At 47.1% G+C, this 23,431-nt stretch overlaps 1 protein-coding gene across 4 annotated transcripts; it reads right to left on the bottom strand.

The window, feature by feature from the left end:
- Positions 1-102: 102 nt before the first annotated feature.
- On the bottom strand, positions 103-22,427 carry Cep68 (centrosomal protein 68). Of its 4 annotated transcripts, XM_029483147.2 has the most exons (8): positions 22,311-22,427; positions 20,578-20,704; positions 15,056-15,408; positions 12,012-13,514; positions 11,307-11,429; positions 8,825-8,921; positions 3,470-3,640; positions 103-2,537 (listed from the first exon to the last, which is right to left on the bottom strand). In XM_029483147.2, the coding sequence occupies exons 3-7, from the start codon at positions 15,365-15,367 to the stop codon at positions 3,474-3,476; spliced, it is 2,202 nt and encodes a 733-aa protein (XP_029339007.1). In that variant the 5' UTR covers positions 15,368-15,408; positions 20,578-20,704; positions 22,311-22,427; the 3' UTR covers positions 103-2,537; positions 3,470-3,473. The 4 variants fall into 4 exon arrangements, with proteins under 4 accessions (XP_029339007.1, XP_021031220.1, XP_029339008.1 ...); XM_021175561.2 differs by lacking the exon at positions 20,578-20,704; XM_029483148.2 differs by lacking the exons at positions 15,056-15,408; positions 20,578-20,704; positions 22,311-22,427 and adding an exon at positions 14,093-15,037.
- Positions 22,428-23,431: the final 1,004 nt, after the last annotated feature.

Below are 23,431 nucleotides of genomic sequence, written 5' to 3'. Positions count from 1 at the left end.
TATAAAGGGAGAAAGAGTTCATAAACTGTTTTCTATCATAACTAAATGATACAACACCAATATAAGATGAAATGGTGCCAAGCACTTTAATTTTACACAGCAAAAGTTGTTCAAACTATCAGTTTATTCTGTTAGCAGAAAACATTACATGAATTTATTTTTAATATAAACATATTTACAGACTAAAATTCTAGTGCTCTTTCCCCACTGGCAGCAAGATTAGGGCTTACCAGACTATTTCAGCATGCTTCCCTATTTGCTTTTATGTATGTGCTGATAATTGCTGTTTTAGAGTGGGAAATGACCCATTTTTCAAGTATAAATATTTCAAGACTCTTGGGGGCTCTAATATGTTCACATAATAGAAAACTGTTCCTTGATATATTTTAAAATGACTGCCACAGAGAAACGTGCATAATGAAAAGCACTCTCTCTCTGTTGGCCACGGCTCCCCTAAGTCCAGTGCTCACGTGGACAGTGCCCTCAGGCTTATATTGGGCCACATCTTGTACCACGATGTCTCTTCTGGGTTCCATCTTAAGTTTCAAAACTGTTTGAATTCTCGTTTTGTGCTAGAGCTTTGCTGTAGACCTGTAAGAACCCTGTCTCAAGATGCTACTTTACTGTGCACTCTGAACTTTAAGGTAAGGGCCATTTATAAACTCTAAAAAGGCTATTTGAGTCTAGCCTGGCCACATTTACAGATGAAAATGGCAGTGACACCCAAGGCTGAGACAATTTTAGCTCAAACATAACACACACTAGAAGATATAATTAACAGTTGTATTGATAGTCCTAAGTGGCATTCACAGCCAAGGTCAGAGTTACACCCTTTAGTTACAAAGTCTGTCTTCTTGTTACAAAGAGGATGAGCAAAAGCATAGAGCACGTTCAGGCCAGTATTCTGCTGTTGGGAAACCATGTTCACTGTCAGTTGAATCAATTGTAATTATACAGCAAAAGAAGAGGAGTGCCCCGTTTTGCATTCAGTTGGTGCAGCTGGCTAGCTCTATGAGTCTCCTCTGATTTTCATGTTTGACAAATGGTTTTAATACCTGAGGGCTCCTCTAATATATTGGTGGGAAGGTAGTTTAAAGCCACATCAAAGAGGTAAGATGAACTTTTGACCAATTCTAGGTTTTATAGGATATTTTACATTTAACTTAATTATTTGCTAGAAAGGTTTTGTTTTAGCCTCTTGAAAGCACTTTATGTACCATGTACAGTATAAGAAATAAGTTTAACTTAGAGATGGTAGAATAAAACTAATGTGAGCTGGTGCATGACTTTAATCCCAACACTTGGGGAGGCACAGGATCTCTCTTGAGTTTGAGGCCAGCCTAGTCTACAGAGGGAGTCCCGGGACAGCCAGGGTTCTGTTACACAGAGAAACCTTGTCTCAAAAACCCCAAAACAAACCAGTTAACAACAAAACTCTTTAATTTGGATCATACCCATAAGCATTATGGTAAATCATGCTGTGTAGCATCAGGCATGTAAAAATACTGTATTTTATGCATACTTACTGAAGAACTAATCTTTTTTTTTTCTTCTTTATAAAGCCCTAGCTAGCCTGGACTCTTAATAAACATGCCAGAATGTCCTCAAACTCACAGAGCTACTCTCAAGTACTAGGATTAAAGTCATGTACATGCTTATCTAAACAGCTATTTTCTTTTTAAACCTGAAAAGCCCACCTTTGATACTTTGTGGAATTTGTGGCAGCCAACATACAAACACTTTGCTTGGAAAGCTGTAACTGATGCTTTGAACATATGGACCTATGATAGGTCCATAGAATTTTTTTCTTCCTGACAAGGCACAACTTCCTGTTCACTCCCAAACTACAAAGACTCCCCCCTTTTCATCACCAATGGCTGCTTTAATTTATGTACGATCAGACCATGTGGTTGTCTCTACCCGTCCCAGTCCTCTGACGAGTCTTCCCAGGGGAAGAGGAACTGTGGACCGAGATCCCCAGAGGTGATTACAAGCATGCAGTTCAGAAGCATGGCAGGCCAGCTCCTGAGCATTCTTGACATGGTTGAAGTGGAGAGTGACCACTATAGGTGGCAACTCATAGGATGCTGTAGAGGTTCTCTCGACTTACTAAGGGCGAACATTTCATTCTACAGTTTTGGCCACTAACATTTTCTCTCTTAGATCCCACCCCCCTGTATGCCTGAGAATCCTAAGTACGTGGAACCTTATTTCTCCAGCAGCTTTCTGTAAATGGCCTCAACACATTTTATCTGCTGGTTTTTAAACACGAGACCCACAAGTCTTAGTATTTTATCAACTAATTATAAAGCCACATAATTTTTGTAGAGAAGCACCAAATGAAACAGCCTTAGTTTTGGAGGGATTCATAGTAAATGAGGGCAGTGACTAAGAACCCTTCAGAGGCGAGAAAGGCATCTTAACGTGTGTTCAAGTTGATTTCCTCCCCTTCCTTAATTAACTTCCATGGCTCTTACAAGGAGTTCTTGAGTCTTCTTCCCAGCTGCCATCTCGCCAGTGACTGACTCCACCTCTGCCTGAAGGAGAGAAGAGCAAGGTTACGGCCTGCTGCAGAGGCAGCAGTGTGCTACCACATGTACTCACACCACTCACATCACTGACGCAAATGCAGGGCCCCTTTACCACTACTATTTTTTAAAGATGGTCTGTGGAGTAGCTTGGGCTGGCTTCTAGGAACTCTCATGCTTCGGCCTCTAGAAGGTGAGATTACAGGTCTGCAGCACCATCCTCCCGCTGCTGGAGGCTCTGCTCTTGACATTCTTCCAGCATTTGCTCACTGAGATTTATTTGATAAACATTGTGCAAGAGGAAAAAATCAGTACAACCTGGGATTCTGCCCAGGAGAGGTACCAGATAACCCTGCTTTTTTCTTGAGCTTCTTCCTCTCTCATTGCCAGTTTGACTTTCTAAAAGTTGTATTTAACAAGTAGTATTGATTGTTAAGTCTGTAAGATGTGTCATCCCCCAGTCTTTGGGGAATGGTGTGGTATAGGAGATCTGCAAAGGTCCTTTGTAGCATAGAGATCTGGCAAGTAACTGGGTTTTTGTAGACGTTTGTGTTGTCAGAGATGCTTGGAGACAGGTGCTGAGTGAGTTGGGCAAGAGTGTCTAAAGGACAGGGACAGTTTGATCACAGCACTGTAAAGGATTACTGCTGCTGTCTGCCGTGTGGTGTAGCAGTAGAGGTAAAGAACACTGTATGGGAATGTGGGATATGCAGCTCAGCAAGCACATGTTAACAGACGTTGGAAGAGTGAAAGACCCGCTTTCCTGGCCAGGGTAGTGACTCCTTCAGTGCCATGGGTAGTCTACCTTCAATACTACATTTGTTTCAATGAGTATTACCCCAGCCAAGTATGTAAGAAGTAATTATTTACTAGGACAGCCTTGTGCCCTTATTAGCACAGTGGTTGGACAGTAAGTTCTCTTCTTGGGTTTCTCTACTTACGGTGTTAAAGCCCTTCATGTGGGTGTTGTGCTGCTGTTGGCTTGTTGTCAGGGATGAGGGTGCAGCCAGCCAACATGTCCAAAGACGCTAAGATAGAGTCATAAAGATGATCTGCACGGCTCTCCAGCTCACCAGACTGCTTCGCAATCCTCCCAAGGACATCCTTTAAAACTAATGGTCAAGTTATAAAAAGGTACAGCAGTTTGCTCACATAGGTCTGTAAGGTTCACAGTGACTCCTCCCTACCCTAACGGGGTCTCATGTAGCTCAGGCTGACCTCTAACCTTTCTACCTGAATATGACCTTGAACTTTTGATACAGGTATATACCACAGCATGCACACTACAGTAGTTTATGCAGTTCTGGGGACTGGAGCCAAAGTTTTATGTAAGTTAGGCAAACATTCTAACAACTGAGCCAAACTCCCAGTCCATTTAATCTTCTCCCTTTAAATAGTGATGTTCCAAAGGTTCCAGAGCTTGTGTAATGTATTCAGGAAGTTTGTGGACTTTGGGGGGTAAGAAGGATCAGTGACCAAAACTGGAGGAATGATTTGAGAATAGACTATGCATGTCTAAAGAGGGAGGTGCTAGGATTAGAGTACTCAAAATGGCTGGCTGCTTGCTTTTGTTAAATACAAAAGCTGCTTGCTTCCTGTGCTTTATCAGCTGGGTCAAATGCTCCCTAGCTTCCTGCCAGAGAGCAACATCTGCCAGCAGAGGATAAGAAAGGGGAAGTCTTTGTTCTGCTCACAATGTGGACTAGATGGGGCAGGAAGGGAAGGAACAGGCTGGGTGTGTTGAGGTCAGCCCCTTTCCCTTAGGAAGCCATAGTGAGGCAAAAGTGCTGGCCTAACAATTTCTTGGAGCTGGTGGCAGAGGAATGTTGTCAGGGTGGCTGAGCCAAGCTCTGTTCAGTCTGTGTGTCAGTGGAATTCTGGGGCTTTTTATTTGAAACTTTAAACAGGTCAGGGAAGAAAGGCTAGAAAGGGTACAGGTTTCTTTTTCTTAAGATTTATTATGTAGTGTTCTGCCTGCATTATGCCCGCAGACCAGAAGAGGCACCAAATCTCACTGTAGATGGTTGTGAGCCACCATGTGGTAGCTGAGAATTGAACTCAGGACCTTTGGAAGGGCAGACAATGTTCTTAACCTCTGAGCCATCTCTCCAACCCTTTTCCTGTTTTTGGTGTGTGTATGTGTGTGCGTGCAGGGCACTTTAATTGTACACATACATATGGGGGGCTTCATTTGGTGTAATTCCCATGAGTCCCAGTCACATGACTCATAAGCAGTTCAGAGTGTAGAACAAAATGTCAGCCTGTATTTCTGTAACTAGGTCAAACTTCCTTTGGCAGGGTGCTGACATAGGGCCCTCTTGGTGGTAGGTAGGGGCAAGCCTCAGTCACTCCTGCAGTTACACTTGGAGCCAAGTAAGAAAGCAGACTCTGAAGAAGCAGGATGGTTTGGCGTGTGTGCTGACAGGACGCTTCTGGGAAGAGGAAGTAGAAAGTATAAAGAGTAACTTGAAACTTGAACAGAACAGCTAAGCTTTCCAGTTGCTCCAGACTGAGGGCTGGGAGTGATTAGAGTACCAGACCGAAGGTGTCTGGGTTCATATCTGAGATTCAAAGAAAACCAAAAGCCTCTTCTAAGAGGCCAGGCTGACCCGACCCCTAAGTCTCTTCTCAGAGTAGGACAAAGTGGGCTGTTGATAGCTTACTTAAGGCAGCTTTCCATTACACATGGCCTCTGTGAAGAGGCCTATACTGAGCTCTTTCTGCTCAGGCCCTGTTTCTTCAGACCCTAGAGAGCAGCTGCAGGTTTCTCAAGCCCCATGCTAAGCTTGTTTGGTAAACACCAGTGTAGTCAGAAGCAATAATAAGGCTTGCTATATCAAATTTCTGCCTTAATATAAAACTCGAGGCTGGTGTGATGGCTTAGCAAGTTAAGGCTTGCAACCTGAATTCAATCTTTAAAATATGTATAAGGGTAGAAAAGAACTAACTACCTGACCACCTCCACACCCATGGGATGGCACAGACACACACAACCACATAACATTCATATACAAAACAATGAAAACATAACCATTAAGGTGTAGCCACAAAAGCAACACCTAAAAATCCTATGTAAGAGAACATAGGAGGAATTTCAAAGCAGGTCTTCAGAGAAGTGGGGGAGGCAAAGGGCTCACTAGTTCACACTGGTGCAGACCTGTTAGTGGTTGCTTTCCATCAAAACCTCTCCATGTGTTCACTTCCCAGGGTACAACTGGCACTGCCTGGAAAGGTTGCAGGGGTCTGAGGGCTTCTGTGCTGCAAAACCCCTAAAACAAAGAGCTACCTAGTTGTATATGGCAGCAGTACCAACCCTGGGAAACCTTGTTCTGTAATTTTTCCAGTAGGTATACTTGCCATCACCTCTCACAAGCAAGGCTCATCACGGATGTGTGTATGACATTTAGTTCCCATGTAAATCCTCTCCCTAGAGCTGAGGCATAATATAACTGGATTCTTCCAGCACCTACCTGTCTACACAACATTAGTAGCTACTAATCAGTCAATTTATGAATACATAAGGGCATCAGTTCTTGGCAATAAGCAGTTGAAAATACTCTTGAAGTTCTCATATTTTGCTCAATTTGGAACTTATCCTGCAAATGGGTTTGAGTCTGGCTTGTATGTGACTGTTACCCTGACCCCTACCAGTTCATTTCTCTACTACCACCACCACCTGCCCCAAACAGACAGCCCTGGCTGTCCTGGAACTTACTTTGTAGACCAGGCTAGCCTTGAATTCAGATTTAACTGCTTGTCTCCTGAGTGCTGCGATCAAAAGCATGCATTACTGTGCCCAACTCCTGTTTAATTCTCAAAATCCATTCACCCACCCACCCACCCATCTATCCATTTGTGAAATTTATGTGTTCTGATCAGTTCCCCACTCATTCCCCTAATAAATCTAATTCTTTAACCAGTGTGTTCCTGAAAACAAACTGTTAACTTTTTTTTTTTTTTTTTTGACATAGGAGTCCAGGCTGGTCTGTAACCCAACTGCTAGGCAGCAGCAATAATTGTCTATAGCCAATATGATGTCTTTTTGTTTTTTTTTTTTTTTTTGGAGAGAAACCCTTCCCTAAAGTAGAGAACATACAGCAGAGAAACTTGCCAGTTAAACTTGAGCTAAATAGGAAATTTGAGGGCTTACTTTGACTAGCCAGTCACACACAGCTAAGGACTGCTAGATCAAATTCCTGGGCCTGATTTTGACCTCTTATTTCTACACCTGTGCCATGCACACACACCTGAATGCACACATCACACTTAACGCAGAACATCACCAGAGACTGATAAAAGACTACATTTCTTGGGGTCTGGCAAGATGGCTCAGAGGTCAGTGCTTGCTCTGCAGCCTTCACAAACCTTGATACATGGAAGCCATATTAAAAATGCTGAAGGAAGGGGTTGGAGAAATGGCTCCAAGGTTAAAAGCACTGGCAGTTCTTCCAGAGGTCCTGAGTTTAATTCCCAGCAACCACATGTGGTGGTTCATAATCACCTGTAATGAGATCTGGTGCCCTCTTCAGGCCTGCTGACATTCTCGCAGGCAGAATGCTAAATCTTAAAAAAAAAAAAAAAAAAAAGTGATTCAGCAAGATGGCAGTGGGGAAGAAGCCAGGGGCTGCATGCCTATATCTCACAAACAAGATGGAAGAAGCCTCACACACTACATTAAAAATATTATTTTTTAAAAAGAATATGTTTCTTGTAGGCTTGGTGCCTGATTTGCTTTTTTTTTTTTTCTTTTTGGTTTTTCGAGACAGGGTTTCTCTGTGTAGCCCTGGCTGTCCTGGCACTCACTTTGTAGACCAGGCTGGCCTCGAACTCAGAAATCCGCCTGCCTCTGCCTCCCGAGTGCTGGGATTAAAGGCGTGCGCCACCACGCCCGGCTTGGTGCCTGATTTGCAAACTTACTTTATGCCCATAACTCTACCATCATGGGTTGAGGAACAGTGATGGAAGGGAGCCAGCAGGTGTTCTTTATAGAATTCTTTTAGGTGGTGTGCATCTTTTCTTGCAATAGAAAAGGAAAGCTTTGGCTAAATTTGAGACTTGAAGCACAAGGCTAGAGATGCAGCCCAGTGGTAGCATGTATCTTGCATGCTCACAGCCATGGATTTGATTCCTTGGTAGTAGATTCAAGCAAACAAAGGCAACAAAAAAACAAAACAACAACCAAAAACCCCACTCAAGATTGGAGAGATGGCTAAGTACACTCACTGCTCTTGAAGAATACCCAACTTTGGTTCCTAACACCTACCCGGAGACTCACAATTACCCTTTAACTACAGCTGCAGGGGATCCAACACCTTCTTTTGATCTCCACATGTTCTTGCATGCATGTGGTATACATACACACTCAGGTACACATACACAGTTGAAAACAAAACACTTCAAACAAATACAGACAGACATGCATGGTGCTAGAGGTGTCTCAGTGATTAGTATAACAGAGTTCTTCCAGAGGACCTGAGTTCATTGCATTGTAAGGCTAACAGCCCACTGTAGCTCTAGGGGATTTGATGTCCTGGCCTCCAAGGGGACCTGTACTTATGCACATACCTTTACAGAGATACATCTATACTTAAAAATAAAATCTTTACAGGGGTGGGGGTGGGGGACGGCACTGGGCATGGTGGCATAGCCTCTAATCCAAGCACTTGGGAGACAGAGGCAAGTGGATCTCTGTGAGTTCAAGGCTAGCTTGGTGAGTTCCAAGATAGCTAGGGCTATTATATAGTGAGACCCTGTCTCAAAACAAACAAAAGACATTACAGGGCCAGCACAGTATGTCTTAAAGGTGTTGCTGCCAAGTCTAACGACTTGACTTTGACCTCTGGAACCCACATAATACACAGGAATTCAAATGAACACACACAATAAGGCTACCAGGAGCTAGGAGACTCTGTCTCACACAATCAGAGGCTTGGTGGCTCTGCAGCCATGGTGGCTCAAGCCTCTAATCCCAGGACTCAAGGCAGAGGCAGGAATCCTTAGAGTCAAGGCTGGTGAGTTCTTGGCTACCCAAGCAATAAGAAACAAAAAAACTACTAGTGTTAATAGTCATCTGATTAAAAAAGACCGATCAATGACATAGATACTTCAGAAGCGGGTATTAGAAAAGGCTAACAAATCTATGAAAAATACTCAGTATTATTACTAATGCGGAAAAGACTAGTGATTCATAATCTTCAGTTAAAATGGCAAGTAAAATGGTGGTGGTGGTGGTGTCATAGATAAGTAAATGTTGTGTATTTAAACATAACAAACAAAAGCTGTTCTTGGTTACCCACCTGGGGTGTTATCCAACAGGCACTGAAGAAGAATCTCTCCCTTCTCCAAGACGCTCTCTGTCAGGGACTGATGCTCGTCTACATCTTTTTTAAATTGCTTAAGACATTAGGGAAACAAAAGTTTTAATACTATTGCCTGTAGAAATCATCTAAGATGAACACTGTACCACTGCGTTACATTAGACCTAACATGGAAGACAGGTGACATGCATTCAAGAATCCCTCAGTGGTCTAGTCTATTCTCAGCTTCTTTGAGCCTATAGAATACATTCATTGTTTCTGTTTTGTTTTTTGAGACAAGGTCTTGATTTAGCTTGGGCTGGTCTTATAGAGACTCTTCACTTTCCCTAGTGGTAGAATTATAAACCTGCACCGTCAAGCCTCGCTCAATACAAGATTTTCCCCAGAAGAGGCTGTCTTGAACAGGTGGTTCCACTTTGTATCCTACTTGATGGTGTTGTTGGTCAGACAAATGGGGTTGACAAGATAAACCACACCCTTAAAATGAACAGGGTAGGTAAGAACTACAGCAGCAGTTTGCCACTGCACTGACCATGCAGAGCTGGGACCTCTCTCTTTATGCCACCTCTGTTCACCTCCATGCAACACCTTTGTTCGCATCAGAGTAGCTATTTTCTGAAGAGCTCATTCCAAGCAAGTTCCTCCTCTCAGCTACAAGGCCTTGATGATTCTTATTTTCTTTAAAGATAGGGTCTCACTGTGCAGTGCAGGCTATCCTTGAACTCACTGTGTAGACTGGGCTGACCACAAACTCATAGAGCTATGCTTGCCTGTTTGCTCAGTGCTGAGATTAAAGGCAAGGGCCACCACTGTCAGCTATGGCAATTTTTTTATTTCCAAATCTTTCTTTTAGCCACTAAGAACTGTATAGAATTGAACCCATGACATGGAACAGACATCACTGGTTAGTATTTTGAAAGTGTTTATTTTATTCTTGGATTTGTTTTCCTGTCTTACTCTCCTGTGTTTAGCAGTTTAGATGCTGCCTTGTCCCTGCTGCATTAAGATGAAGTTCCAGGCTAGGAGAGGAGAGTCCGAGTTCCAGCTAAAATGTGAGCACACGTACGCCCAAGCACTCTGAGAAAGTGGCCACAGAGTACTCTCACTGACACAGCTCTGTACACAGAGGCCGAGGCTGGACCGATATGCAGGAGTGACTCCTGGCCCAGATTCCAGCCACCTACAATGCAAGTAAAGTCAAGTCACAGAGGGTGTTCTGAGGGCTAAAGTGGAGACTGTTCTAAGTCTATCTGACTTGCTCAGCTAGTCCAGGAAAGTCAGATAGAGCAATTCCTCTACCTGGGACTTAAACTGGACTCTCCCAGTGTGCTTAAACTGAGAGAACTTCAGACTCAGCCATGCTCAAGTTTCTCTCTATCTCTACACTATATCTAAAACATTCCTACCAGGGTGGAACAGCTGGCTAGCCCAGGCTAGATTTTAGTTGATTCCAAGACAGAAAACAAAGGCCCTCCTCTCCAGATGAGGTGTGGGCCCCATGATGCTGAGTCAGAGCCTGGTAGTAAATCTTACCCTCTCCTGCTTGAAGAAGTGTTAGGTTATACAGATAGATCTGTGTTTTTCTCTTCCCATCCAGACAAGCAGGAGGCCTGGGCCATAAACACTACCCACCAATATGTGATCGAAGTCAGCCAAGGTTAACTGAGGTCGCAGTTACTGACTTACCCTCCAATTCAAAATACATTTTTTTTTTTTTTTTTTTAGTTTTTCAAGACAGGGTTTCTCTGTGTAGCCCTGGCTGTCCTGGAACTCACTCTGTAGACCAGGCTGGCCTCGAACTCAGAAATCCACCTGCCTCTGCCTCTGCCTCCCGAGTGCTGGGATTCAAAATAATTTTAATCTAGTATCAAGTTAACTAAAATTCACAGGTGTGAAATAACAGACCGTAGTAACAAAAAGGCAGAAATAAAACCCAAAGTCCCAAACACAGGCACAAACTGATGTCAAATTTTGGGGTAAATCTGGCCTAAATCTGTCCTATCACATCACCTTGTCTGTGCCTGGATCCAGTAGTTTCAGCTCAACCCCATAAACACCAACACAGTCCAAAAGAACTTTCGGTGAGGCTGGCATGTTTTGTGTCTGCACTGCCTGGTGTGGTGGCCACTGCATAGCTGTGGTGCTTGTGTCTTAACTAATTGTCATACTTGATTAGTGTCTGTAAGTCAAAGCCCAGGATTCTAGCCCTGAGGGATCTGCCAGAATCCCATGCAAACTCCTCTAAAGCATTCTGGTTCCAGTGTATGTAATTACCCTCTTCCCTCACTTAGCATGTTTTATAGTGTTCAACACTGGGAATTTGAAAAGGACATCCTAATTCCATTTATCAGATAAAATAGTCAACTGAGCTACAAGACTCCAGTTACTTGAGATTTTATTTTGTAAAATTTGTGACTTAACTCCCATCCCCATGGATAAACAAGCCAGGACTACATATTACCCTGTAAAGCTGCAGAGAAGACTTGAGACCTGTAAGGCTGGTCCTGGGTGGAGCACTGAGGTCAGCAACATCTGTGACATTATACAACCAGCAGATCAGCTCTTCCAGCTGACAGCAAAATGTCTGTGGAGACAAGAACAATTGGTGGGCTGGACTGAGCTCAGTGATGAAGTCTGCCTACTTCAGGCATGTTCAGGGCTCAGTACAACAAAAGAAGTCTACACGGTACATCTGACTGAGCTGCTATTTAACTTGTCCGAAGGCTAAAATTACCAGCATTTTGGCATGCAAATTTTCCAGAGTTTTCTTTCAGACGGTCATTTGTCTCCACCTCCATCCCAAGACTCCAGATTTTCTGAATGCCATAACGGGCTGTGCCTCAGCCGGATGTGATATCAGAACTAGGCTCAGAATGCACAGCCCTGAAGGTGAGAGGAACAACGGCCGTTACCGACCACTAAACTTTCTCTGCAGAAAAGCTGATGCAGGATGAGTGAGTAAACTAGTAAAACTGTGGATCAGCGTCTACCAAAGCACACGGAACACTGCTGCTACGTTACCTGACTTCTCTGCCATTTTCTTGCAATCATTAAAGGAGAACGATACCTATAATTTGGGGCCATATATGTTGAGGTGCTGAGACATGCTGTTGGTGGGCTGGGGAAACATCACTCCTTCCAGAAGCTTCTCCGTGAACATCTTTACCTGCACACACTGCACTAGAGAAGCTTTCTCCTGCTCATCTGTCTTCCTGGGAAGCTTCTCTCCAGCCACTAGCTCGGAGAACAGCCGCCTGTCCGTCAGAGCTTGTGAGGCGGGGTGAGCTTTCAGTTGTTTTGAAGAGACGCCGAGGGTCTGTTTACTCAGCAGACCACTTTGGCCTCTAGAGTCCTGGGGCTGGATAGAATGCCTGAAGCAGGGGTTCTGGCCCACAGGCCCTTGGAAGGAAGTACCAGAAGGATGCTGCCTGTGGCTGGAGTCCATTGTGGGGGATGCTGGCTTGTCACTGTCTGAGACTTGTAGTGAACTGTGTTCCTCAGCAGCCCCAGTGGGTATGTTCACAAAGGTGGGCCTGGCACCTGAGTAGGACACCAAACTAGAGACCTGAGTGAGCCTGGTGGGCAGAGCAAGGTACTCCTCGTCACTTCCCACCTCCTCTTCTGATGGCCATCCAGGCGTCACACAGGCCGGGCAGCCAACATGCTGCCTGCCTCTCTTCTGTCTGGGAAAGGGTGGCTCTTTCTCCTTCGTCTTCAGCTGGGGAGAGCCCATACGGAGGTCCTCACCTATAGGGAGGCAGTCCTCCACTGTGTCCCTCAGGGCTGCCTCTCTGTTCTCCCAAGAAGCATCTTCAGTGCCTGGGGCTCTAGGGGTCGATGCAAGCTGGTTCCAGGATGACAAGCTTGTGCCACCCTGTTTCTGGAATATTCCCAAGGGCCAGCGATTAAGACATGACTCTTTGGCTCCAGAAAATGGCAGAGTAGGCACTTCTGCTGATGAGCAATTGTGGGAGACATTAGTGGGTGACTTTAGAGTACTTGCTGGGGACACAGATAAACTGTCCAGATCTACACCCGAGTCCTGCATAACAGGGTCAGCCAGCACATGACTTTCAGGTTGCTTTGGGAGCTGAGGCCCAGGCCTCAGTGGGTAAGTGTAGTCAAGCAGATCTTCATACTCTTTATTTGGGTTCCAGAGTGCGGAGTGGCGGTTAGGGGAAGGAGGCAGAGAATTTGGCAGCACACAGGCCCAGTATTCTGCCTGAAAGGAGAGGTGTCTCTTACCTAGGCCTGTAGCATCACTGCCAGAGGTCACAGGCTGTGCTGACCCCTGGAGCTCAGGCCCTGCCCCCACCACAGAGTGGGTTGCCTGGGGTACAGTCAACTCGGGAGAGGAGACATTGGCAAAAGAGCTCCTCTGAGGTTCTGCTTTCTCTTGGTGATCCTGGAGACTGCTGCCCACCGAGGAGGCAGAGACGCTTCTGCCAGGGAGCCGAGGAGCACCTGGGCTCACCGTGGACTTCCACTGTGGCAGGAGAGGGAGACCTGAGGTGTGTGGTTGCTGGCTGAGGCCCAACACCCGAGATGGATCAAGTGTGGCCTGGAAGTCTTCACTGTCAGCCTCCTGTCCTGAGCAAACAGTTATAGTTCCAAAGACTTGAAGAGCTGGAAGTAGGTCCTGGGAGGCAGGAAGCCTGCCTTCCTCCATCTGCAATAACAAGGGGGAAAGGGCACTGTGTGGAAACTAAGCGGACTTCTTGTTTCTAAAGAACAGTTTTCTTCACAAGATTGAGGGAGAGGAATAGGAAGATTATCAATGAAAACAAAGTTGGTCTAAGGATCCTACGGTTAAACCCACTGCTTAGTATACTAAGAAGAGGAAAAGACAAGAAAGGGAGGTGAACAGAGTATTCAGGGGCGATTTCAGGGTGCCCGCTGCTAGAGGTTAGTGCCGGGACTCATCCTATTTCGGAAATCTCCTGTAATGAAGCCCTAACCACCTTTTCCTAAGTTACTTGGTCACTTTGTGAGAGGAGAACTCAAAGACAGTTCTGCATGCAGAAGTGGGAAATCAATGCCACCTCTTTGACTGTGGGTCGTGGCAAGTGAAAGATCTCTCCATCACCATTAACCATGGGGGTAGGGTGGGTGTACCCTCTTCAGTTCATGCCCCAGTATACTCTGGCAAAAGGAGTCCCTCTTCACTCTGGACCTTTCATCTTTAGTGAGTAACTCACCACAGAAGGAGACAGGGTAACTAACATGAGGCCTTAGGACGGGACTGACCTGATGTTAATGCACTGTTTCTACCGCCTTCCGTAAGGACCCCAGGTACTATTCTTCTCACAGGACGGGGCTCCAAAGACAGAGCCAACGGCCACAATGCTCAGATCAAAGCTGGTCCTGGGCTGAGGTAGGCTGAATAGAATCAGTTGCAGAGCCAGGAGGAGCAGAGTCTCTCCCACTACAAGGGCTTAAAAGACCCAGAGTCTTGCATTGGCCTTAGAAGATGGGGGATTCCTTGGCCCACATGGCTCACTAGAGCGGGTGCTGCCTTGTCCTCCAGTCATGGAGAGCAGAGACAGGTGCCCACCAAAGGAGCGACAGGTTCTGACCAGTCCAAGAGGATTTGATCTGGGAACCCACAGCCCTCTACCAAATCTTCCCAGGGTCCCCTAGAAGCTTTCAGATCACTAAATCAGAACCAGGAGGGGGGGTCCCTTGTAATGAGACCCCTGATCCTAGTCTTCTGCACTGTAGGCTCCTGATGAACTTGGCACTGTCCTCAAGAGGTCCTCAGGGACTCTTTGGGAAGGTTCAGCTCTCCAAGAGAACCTGTGGAACACCTCATACCCAGATCCCACAGCTTCCACCTTACAGTGGCCAGGACAGAGGTTAACAGTCAAGGAAAGGACACCCCACCGCAGCTCCAGCCTCAGCTTCCACCTTACAGTGGCCAGGACAGAGGTTAACAGTCAAGGAAAGGACACCCCACCGCAGCTCCAGCCTCAGCTCCCACCTTACAGTGGCCAGGACAGAGGTTAACAGTCAAGGAAAGGACACCCCCACTGCAGCTCCAGCCTCAGCTCCCACCTTACAGTGGCCAGGACAGAGGTTAACAGTCAAGGAAAGGACACCCCCACCGCAGCTCCAGCCTCAGCTCCCACCTTACAGTGGCCAGGACAGAGGTTAACAGTCAAGGAAAGGACACCCCACCACAGCTCCAGCCTCAGCTCCCACCATACTTACTCGGCTGCCCACAGAGTGTAAAACCTCTCCAGTGCCCACACTGGCAGAAGGAAGTGGGCCACTGAGGGGAGGCTTAGACCTATCTGCTACTGGTTCTTTGCTGGCAGTATGGACCTGTGACAAGAAAACTCCCGAGATGCAGCCAGGGTCAGCTTCAGCCCTCCACAGTGGCCCCCCTTCAACATCCAGATGTAGGGGCTGATCTGGTTCAAGCCCTGGGGGCAGCAGCTTCCCAGACTTCCACCTGCCATAGGATGGGACCTTTGTGTTGACAGACACTTCTGCCTCAGCCTCATCTTCACTCAGGGCCATTGAGCCTCCCCTATCAGGTTTCCTTTGAAGCCTTCAGGAACCTACAAAACCAGAGAAAGAAAAAGAAAAACAGATTTTCTTGATGTGTGCATCAAAATCTTGATTTTAAGTGAAGACACACTTTTCTGGCCAAAGGAATAGTGGCCATTTCCATGGCCAAGTACCAAGGTCTGACTCGTCCTCAGCCCCAGACGCTTCCAAAGGGAATGTCCAAGTATGACTCTGTCCTCTGTAGTTGTGGTTTTGTCTCCCAAGAGTCAGGACAGGTGTAACCAAGCAAAAGACTTGGGCAGCCTGTGCTGCAAAAAAAACAAGGCAACAGAAGAAAAAAGTGTATAAACCAGCTGATCTGTGAGGAAGACCACACCCCAAGGCCATCTTCCTTGCCTGGAAGCTGAAGGGACAGGAAGCACACAAAGAAGGTAAGTGCAGGCTAACGGGTGTGACTAACACCCTGACCTTGGCTGGCCTGAGATGCTTTTGAGTGCAGCTCCACAGATGCAGTTCAGGAAAAGGCTTGGGCCCTGTGTGTGTCGTCACCTCTTTACCTCAACCTCATTAAGATGTCCAGCTGGTCTTTGCCAGGCACAGCCCCCATAGTGGTTCTCTTCAGCCAATGGCTTGTTGGCTAGCAGCCTGAGTCTGGGTCTGTCCTTTCTATCCCAGAGGATAGCAAGTTCAGGTAGCCTAGACCCTCACTGGGCTCAGGAGGATGCTTCGAACTATTTTTGGTGGGAGGAGACAACCAGACTATATAGACTGGATGGGGCTTCTCATTCACTGACCAATGACCAGAAACAGATCAGCACCCCTTCTCAGGCTGCTGTGGTGTGTGCTGACCTTGGCAGCCCCAGGAAGCCATAGAAAGCTGGGTGATAATGGGGTGAGTTCACGTGAGAAAGCAGAGCAGCCCAGGCAGACTGGGGAGGGAGGAGCTACAGAACAGGAGCTCCACACAACAGAGGGAAAGCAGGTTGGCCTCAACAGGCCAGCCAGTGCTCCTCCTGCCACTGGGGGGCCGACAGGAGGAGATCTAGCCTGAAGGGCATGCACGTGGGTACAAGGCAACAGTGCACACCGGAGTGTGTGCAGTCACCTGCACTGGGACTAACCTCAAGACTAAAACCTGGACAGGAACTGCCTCATTTTCCTGAGACTAGAAGCTGACTAGAAGGCAGGTAGAAGTGGCCTCCTCAGGCTCATGCTGTTTGGCTTTCACACTAGGAAATGCAGCTCAGGTAGAACATTTGAGATTCCTGCTCCCCCTTAACTGGGCACGTGCGGCTCAGGCCATTCGGACAGGACTTCAGAGAAAAGCATGCACTTTAAATGCAGCCAGCTCACTCTTGTAAGCGCCAGGCCCTTCAGGGCTAATGAGACCCCACCTGTTTTCTGTTAGAAACAGTGCCTAACCTTTCACATAACAAGCCAAGTACTGACCACTCAACAGTCCCACAAACACAGGCAAGCAGTGTTATTTAGTTTTTGTGTGACTCCTATCACTTGATACATACACAAACACAAGTTACTTTCCACACCTATACTTGAAAAGTGCTGAACAGGGCAAGACATAGTATTCCAAACCTTGTCTCTCCTCACCTCAAAACAAGCTCCCCCTGCAAGGAAATAGCCCCCAAACAGCACTAGGGATTGAACCTAGAATCTCAGAGCTCATCTGGCGATCTAAGGGCCGTATAGCTCCCGGTATAGCCTTGATTAGTGACCAGTCCTCTGTTAAGGAAAGTTATTCCCTTCAACTGTGTTGATTTCCCCACAGGCTTTATAGCAAGCAGGGAAAAAGAAAAAAACAAAAAAAAAAGCCAGGAAGGGTGAGGTTAGAATGAAACCGGCTCACTTGGCTTTATTATAACTGGCACTGGACTAGGACTTCTAGAGTCTGCCCCACATCATTTTACTTTAAGTATATTTAAGCACAGCACAATTTTGGAAACAAAGTTTCCCGGTAACAATTAACTTCAGCCCCCTGAATACAACACAGCTTAAGGAAGGCTCACACTGAAGCTCTTTACAAAGTCCATATGGCTTCAACCATAAGTAAGCTGGGTTCTTGATGCCTCAGAAACAGTGCTCAGGATAAGGGTTTAGGGAGAATGACTGTGGTAAAGATAATGGGTGTGGGTGTCAGGACTGGCCTGGCTCTAAGATAACCGAGAAGTCACATAGGCTGTTGTAATGCACAAGTGATATCACGCATAAGAATGGGCTTTGCGGGCTGAAAGCAATGCTCAAGATTTAGGGAAAAGGGTCTGGAAGACAGCAAGGGATCACCAGGCTCTAAACCTCCATCACCCCTGGCATTCTAGGAAGAGCAGCTACACACACACCTCACTCCAATGAAGAGGTAAGCTGTGTGTTTAACTGTCCTGCATCCTCCACTGTTTATCTGTGTACACAGGCCCTCCACATCCAGCCAGGATGGACACACACAGGGGAGTGAAGAAGAAAGGGATGTCTGCCTCACCAGCCAGATGCACTAAATCCACTCTGGCTATTAATGGGGAGACAGATGAAGCTAGATCCCTTTCACATCTCACATCTAGAATCGTCTGCATGCTAAGGAGCCAAGTCTAGAACCCAGCTCTTGATGAACCAAACAAAAATCAGTAAGAAAACATGTCCAAAGACACCCAGAGCCAAAGAGGGTGGGCGAAGACCGGGAGAGGGAGTGGCAAGTTCTGATGAGAGATTTTCGTGGGACCACATCCTCACCTTGTGGCTCCTTAAAAAACTGCACATATTACTTGTGTGTGTGGTGTGTTCTTACTGATCCTTCTTTGGTTCATCAAGAGCTGGGTTCTGGACTTGACTCCTTAGCATGCACAAGATTCGGGAAGTGAGGAGAATCTGGCTGCACGAAAACTCATGTAATAAAAATGTGTTTCTTTTTAAATGAGCATTCGCACCTACAACACGTAAGTAAATGTAATAAAAGCTTTTCTTTTTAGAAAGGCCTGAAACTTGGTGATTTCCACTGAAATAGTACTTCTAAAGATAGAATATATGTGGTTACTCTCCGAGTTCGGAGAATGGAGTTCTTTACAATCTGATTATGAATCTGCCTACTAAATCACGGTCTATCCTGCACTGTCGTCTTGCTGCTCTGTAAAAGTGACTATGACGCTGTGGTGTACTTTGGCTCACAGTTCAAGAATGCAGTCTGCCACCACGGGGAAATCCTGGAAGGGTACCCATGGCTGCTGGTGACACTGCATGTGCAGTATCGCATGAAGGGATGCCTGCTTGAGAGACGATGCTCACATTCTTCCTTGTCATCCATTCTGGGGCCCCAGCCACAGGTAAGGTGGTACCCACCTCAATTAACCAAATCTAACAATCTGTATAGATACACCCAGAAAACTGTTTCCTACATGATTCCACACCCAAACACACTTAACCGCTGTCAAGTCATGACCTTCCTTCTTTTGTCCCCCACACACTAATAGGTTCATGGTTATCTTGTAATGCAAAACACGTTCAGTCCAACATAAAAAGAAAAGACACACTTTAACAGATCCAATACTGATTAAACATGTAACTGCAGGGGGCTAGAGAGACGGCCTGAGGTGAAGAGCACTGACTGCTCTACCAGAGGACCCAGGTTTGATTCCCAGCATCTACATCGTGGCTCACAACCATCTGAAATGCCAGTTCTTGGGATCTGATTATCTATTCTGGCCTCCTCAGGCATCAGACTCGAATGTGGTACATACATAGATATACATACAGCCAAAACACTCATACACATATTTAAAAAAAGTATAGCCACCACTAAGTCTCTTCTGAAACTCAATAAATCTCTGATGTGTAAGCTCCTATAGAGTCAAAACACAAAGTTACAGACTTTCAGCCTCGAGTGTCTAGGATATACACTCCCACCCCCACAGGGAGGAATGCACCGAGAGCAAAGAATACGAGCAAAGCAAGACCAAGCGCAGGGGAGCAAACACCAAGTCTTGCAGCTCCACGGGAGCTGGCATCTGGGACCCATAATGCAACACTTTGGGTTCCAAAGGGCTTGGGTAGCCCTGCCTTTCCAGATGCTTGTACAACCTCTCTTGAGTAGGCCCCAGTTCACACATGCAGCTTTCCTTTACAGATGTACCATGTCCTTAGTCATTGCCAGCATAAAACATAAACACTGCACCCTGCTCCTCTTTATGAGAAAGGCCTGAGCACAGAACTGCTAATCAAGGGACTACTTATGCTCTAGCATCTTCCAGGGAGCACCACAAATTCACCCTTAAACTTCTCAGTTAGTTCTCAGAACCTGCAAAGGCTACAATGACCCTTCAGCTATCACCATGTTCAGCACTGTGTATATGTTAACATCGGGGGACACCTGACCTTTCCTGGTATCTGTTGAGTCACCCTCAAGCAAGCTCATCCCAGCTGTCTGCCTTCTTCCCACACATTCCTGTTTAGAGCAAATGGGAGAGAACTGGCAAGTCAGTGGGGGGGGCACTTTCACTTCTGTCTAACTCACTCAAATAGATGAATGATTCACCAAGGAGCAAATCTCTGAACAACAAAACATTCCCGTGTGATTCTTTAAGTAGCAACTCCCTTGGAGACAAATGCATATATCCCAACTGTCAACATTTCTGTTCTGACAAGTGCTGTCTGTGTACCCATGGCCACTGACAGCCACCTGTAATGGCAGGGATGCCCCCTTTCAGTTTGGGGCCTCAACAATGAAACTTCACAGGACTCAGAAGCAGAGAGAAATGCCATAAATACCCAGCAGCAGATCACGTCTAGTAAGCAAGAAAGAGGAAGGGAGTGAGTGGGAAGATGGAGCCCAGCAGGGCTTGGAGCTTCAAGGCTTCTGGGGTGTCACAGCGGATGTCCCGCTAGGCAGGATGGCAACAGTGAAGTCCGTAATGACAAAGAGAAGACAGGCTTGTGCTGGCCCTGAGGCTAGCTTCAAGCAGGGTGGATATCAGGAAAACTGTGGTCACAGATTGAAGAAAGGAAACACGTTCTCACAAACTGCCCTCTCCCCACCACATGCAGGATGCTGCCTCTGACCTCCACACAAAATAACTGTTTCACGTGATGGGGATTCCTGGGGAGAGCCATAGTGAGGGACAGATACAAACAACACACACTGCATACACATAGGAACATTTCCTCTTTAGAATTAGCTTTGAGGTTTTATTTTTGTTTGTGCACATGTATGTTGTACCTACTGAAGTCAGAAGAGGGGTGGGTCCCCTGGGACTGAAGTTGTAGAGGCCAGGTTGGTGTTGGGAACTGAGCCTGGGTCCTCTAGAACGGCAGCCAGTGCACGTAACTGCTAAGCGACCTCTCCAGCCCCTATATGAAATGTTCAAAAAAATTAAAATTTTTAAGGAGTTTCAACTTTGTGGTCATGTGGGTAGATAGTGGTGGTGTAGTGGTGCTGCCCTGACATAGGGGTAGGCAGTGGTGGTCCAAGGCCTGGTACATAGTTTCAGAGACTCTTCCTGCCACAACAGGGTAAGGACTTTAAAAGCATAAATCTAAGAATACTCTCCCAGGTCAGAGCAAGCAATCACAAAAGGTTTGAGGGATGGCCTCAAGATCGAAAGACAGAGACCGGGAAGAAGCAAGAGTTATACAGATGTTTGGTAGTGGTACTTGGGTGGGGGGTGGGGGGGCATCTTGAGACAGGTCTCTGTGTTTATATAGCTCTGGCTATCCTGGCCACGCTCAGTCTCAGAGGTCCACCTGCCTCTCTCTCCTGAGTGCTCTGGTAGGTCTAAGTATTTCTTCTTATCTTAGGTATTTTATAACCCTTGGAATTGGCACTATATTACTCTTCCTATCCATGTTTTTTTTGTCCTGGTCGTGCTGGGGTCTAAATTCCACTTTATAGATGAGAGAACTAAGGTACACGTGAATTTATCCTGAATTAGTAGCATGAAAGGGACTAAAGTCTGAATTGATTCAGAGAGCCCAGCTGCTTCCTTAACCTGTAAAAATAATCCAACAACTTAAAGGCTTTTAAAAGTTCCGGTTTTCTCAACGTTGGGCTTCACTTGTTCTTGTTTTCTTTTGATTTCCTTCCCTTACAGACCTTTCATCCTGTTAGGGGACGGGAAACCACGTCATTGCCAACACAGGCCCATAAGGGCTGCTCAGAGAATGGTATGTTTTTCAGTTGTGGGGGTAGGGAAAACGTTTTTAAAAGCTTCTGTGATGATGTGAAGCTGGGTTCCCTTACACTCACTGTTCCTAAGTGATCCAGAATTTAACCCAGTCCGCTGGAGAGCACTAGGTGAGTAATGGCTTGTATTTGAACCAAGCCCAAAGCAAAAAGTGTCGCAAGCTGTATACCAGACTACCTCTTTCCTTGTCTCGGACCCCATCAATTCCCAGTAAGGTCTTCTCTGCCCTGGCACTGGGAATTTTTAGCTTTTATTATTATTTTTTAAATTTTTAATTGAGTAAAACATGGTAATTATAAAGTTACTAAGTTTGGGGCATGTGCTCCCAGGCTGCTGAGACTGGCTAACAGGTGACAGATGACAAGGGTAGATCTTAGAGATAAAAAGTGCGCCCCTTTGCTTTCCTCCTCCGATGCGTTCACTGGGCCAGGGAAGCAGCGGCTGTGCAGACGCGAGCGGCTGTGGCTGTGACCCTCCGGTTCCCCGCGACCAAGGTCGACGCGCGCACAGCTGCATGGGGCTGCCAGAGGTGCGGCCCCACGCGCTCTGCAGGCCGCGCTGGCCCTCCACAGCCTGCCCCTCCGCTCGCCTCCACCCCGCACGGTCCGCAAGATGGAGGCGAACGCGCGAGGCGCCCCCATCGCGGCCAGCCTTTGTGCCCTCCAGGCCGCGGGCCTCCCCCAGGGTCCCCCACGCGGAGCCCCGGGCACGAGGGGAATGCCCGGTCTCGAGTCTTGGCGCCGCGACACTCGAGCCGGCCACAGCCTTTTTACCTCACTCCGCACCGCCGCACGTCCCGAGCGACCCGCGTAGCTGGGCCAGGGTCCCAGGCGGCGACGACGACGGGGCCTCCCCCGGGCGCCCGCACTCCTGGGGAGGGAGGGCCAGGCGCCCGCCACGCCCTCCGCCCTTGCCGCTTCTCCGCGGAGCACGCCCCATGAAGCAACCAATCCAAACCCTCCGTTCGGATGCTTCACCAATCCACAGCTCGCGTCTGCCACGGGAGCCCGCCCCCTGCAGGACCCTGGCCTATGGGTGGCCCGAGCTTCTTTCTCCGCTGTCCCGACGCGCGTGCCAGCTGGGTGTTCGCGGTCCTGGCGTCCACGCAGGCCCACGCGGATAGCAAGGCGCGCTCTCCGCGGATCGAAGGCTTGCGGTGTTTGGGTCGACGTGCTCTCCGCGGCTGGGAGGGTGGTTCCAGGCTTGGTGCTCCCCTTTTGCGTTGTGTGGAACCCCCAGGGCATGTCCGAATCAGGGCATCGGGCAGAAGTTGGGCGAGGACCAGGTGTGGATCGAGCGTTCCCCCCACCCCCACCCCGGCCCCGGCCCCTCGCCACCGTCCAGAGACTCTGAGGCGCAGGAGGCCCAGCCTGTCTCTCTGTGGGAGAAGGGACTTCCACAGTGTCCTGGGCCTGTGAAGTTTAGAGAAGGAGCTGGACTGATGCTAACACGACAGAGACTTATTCCAACCCAAGATCACAAACTTAACTGCCAGGCTGGCCTGCCTGGTCATAGTGCTCCTTCTGCCTCGGCTTCCCCAGTGCAGGGAGTACAGGCAACCCTATCATACCCAGCTTTTTATTTGGCTTTGTTTTGTGTGTGTGTGTGTGAGTAAATTTCATCGTATCCCAGGCTGAATTTGAACTCCTGATTTTGTCTCTGTCTTCCACGTACTGGGTGTTTTAAAGTAAAAGTGTATTGTTATATGCAAGGCCTTGAGTTCTCTCTTCAACCCAGAAGAAAAAAGTTAAAAAAGAATTCAGGACCGAAATGTGTCAAATAGGTAGTTAGCATTTACTAGTGTGTATCCAGTTACTTGTTTAAAGGAAAAATAAATAATAAAGGACGTATGAAGTCGTTTAGCAGTAAATATGGTAATGTGATTGAGCACCTG

The sequence above is a fragment of the Mus caroli genome, unplaced genomic scaffold, assembly GCF_978045245.1.
Source record: "Mus caroli unplaced genomic scaffold, Mus_caroli_1 scaffold_13, whole genome shotgun sequence".
Lineage (NCBI taxonomy): Eukaryota > Metazoa > Chordata > Mammalia > Rodentia > Muridae > Mus > Mus caroli.
The sequence above is the reverse complement of the archived record's forward strand: the minus strand, read 5'-3'. Positions and strand labels throughout refer to the sequence as shown.

What these genes read in the sequence shown, in the direction of transcription:
- Cep68 (XM_029483147.2), bottom strand. Translation starts at nt 15,367, where the DNA reads ATGGCCCTGAGTGAAGATGAGGCTGAGGCAGAAGTGTCTGTCAACACA. An exon ending in CTCTAGTGCAGTGTGTGCAG is followed by an intron (nt 11,430 to 12,011) that starts GTAAAGATGTTC and finishes TTGTCTCCACAG; the next exon opens with ACATTTTGCTGTCAGCTGGA. An exon ending in CCTGTTGGATAACACCCCAG is followed by an intron (nt 3,641 to 8,824) that starts GTGGGTAACCAA and finishes CTTGACCATTAG; the next exon opens with TTTTAAAGGATGTCCTTGGG.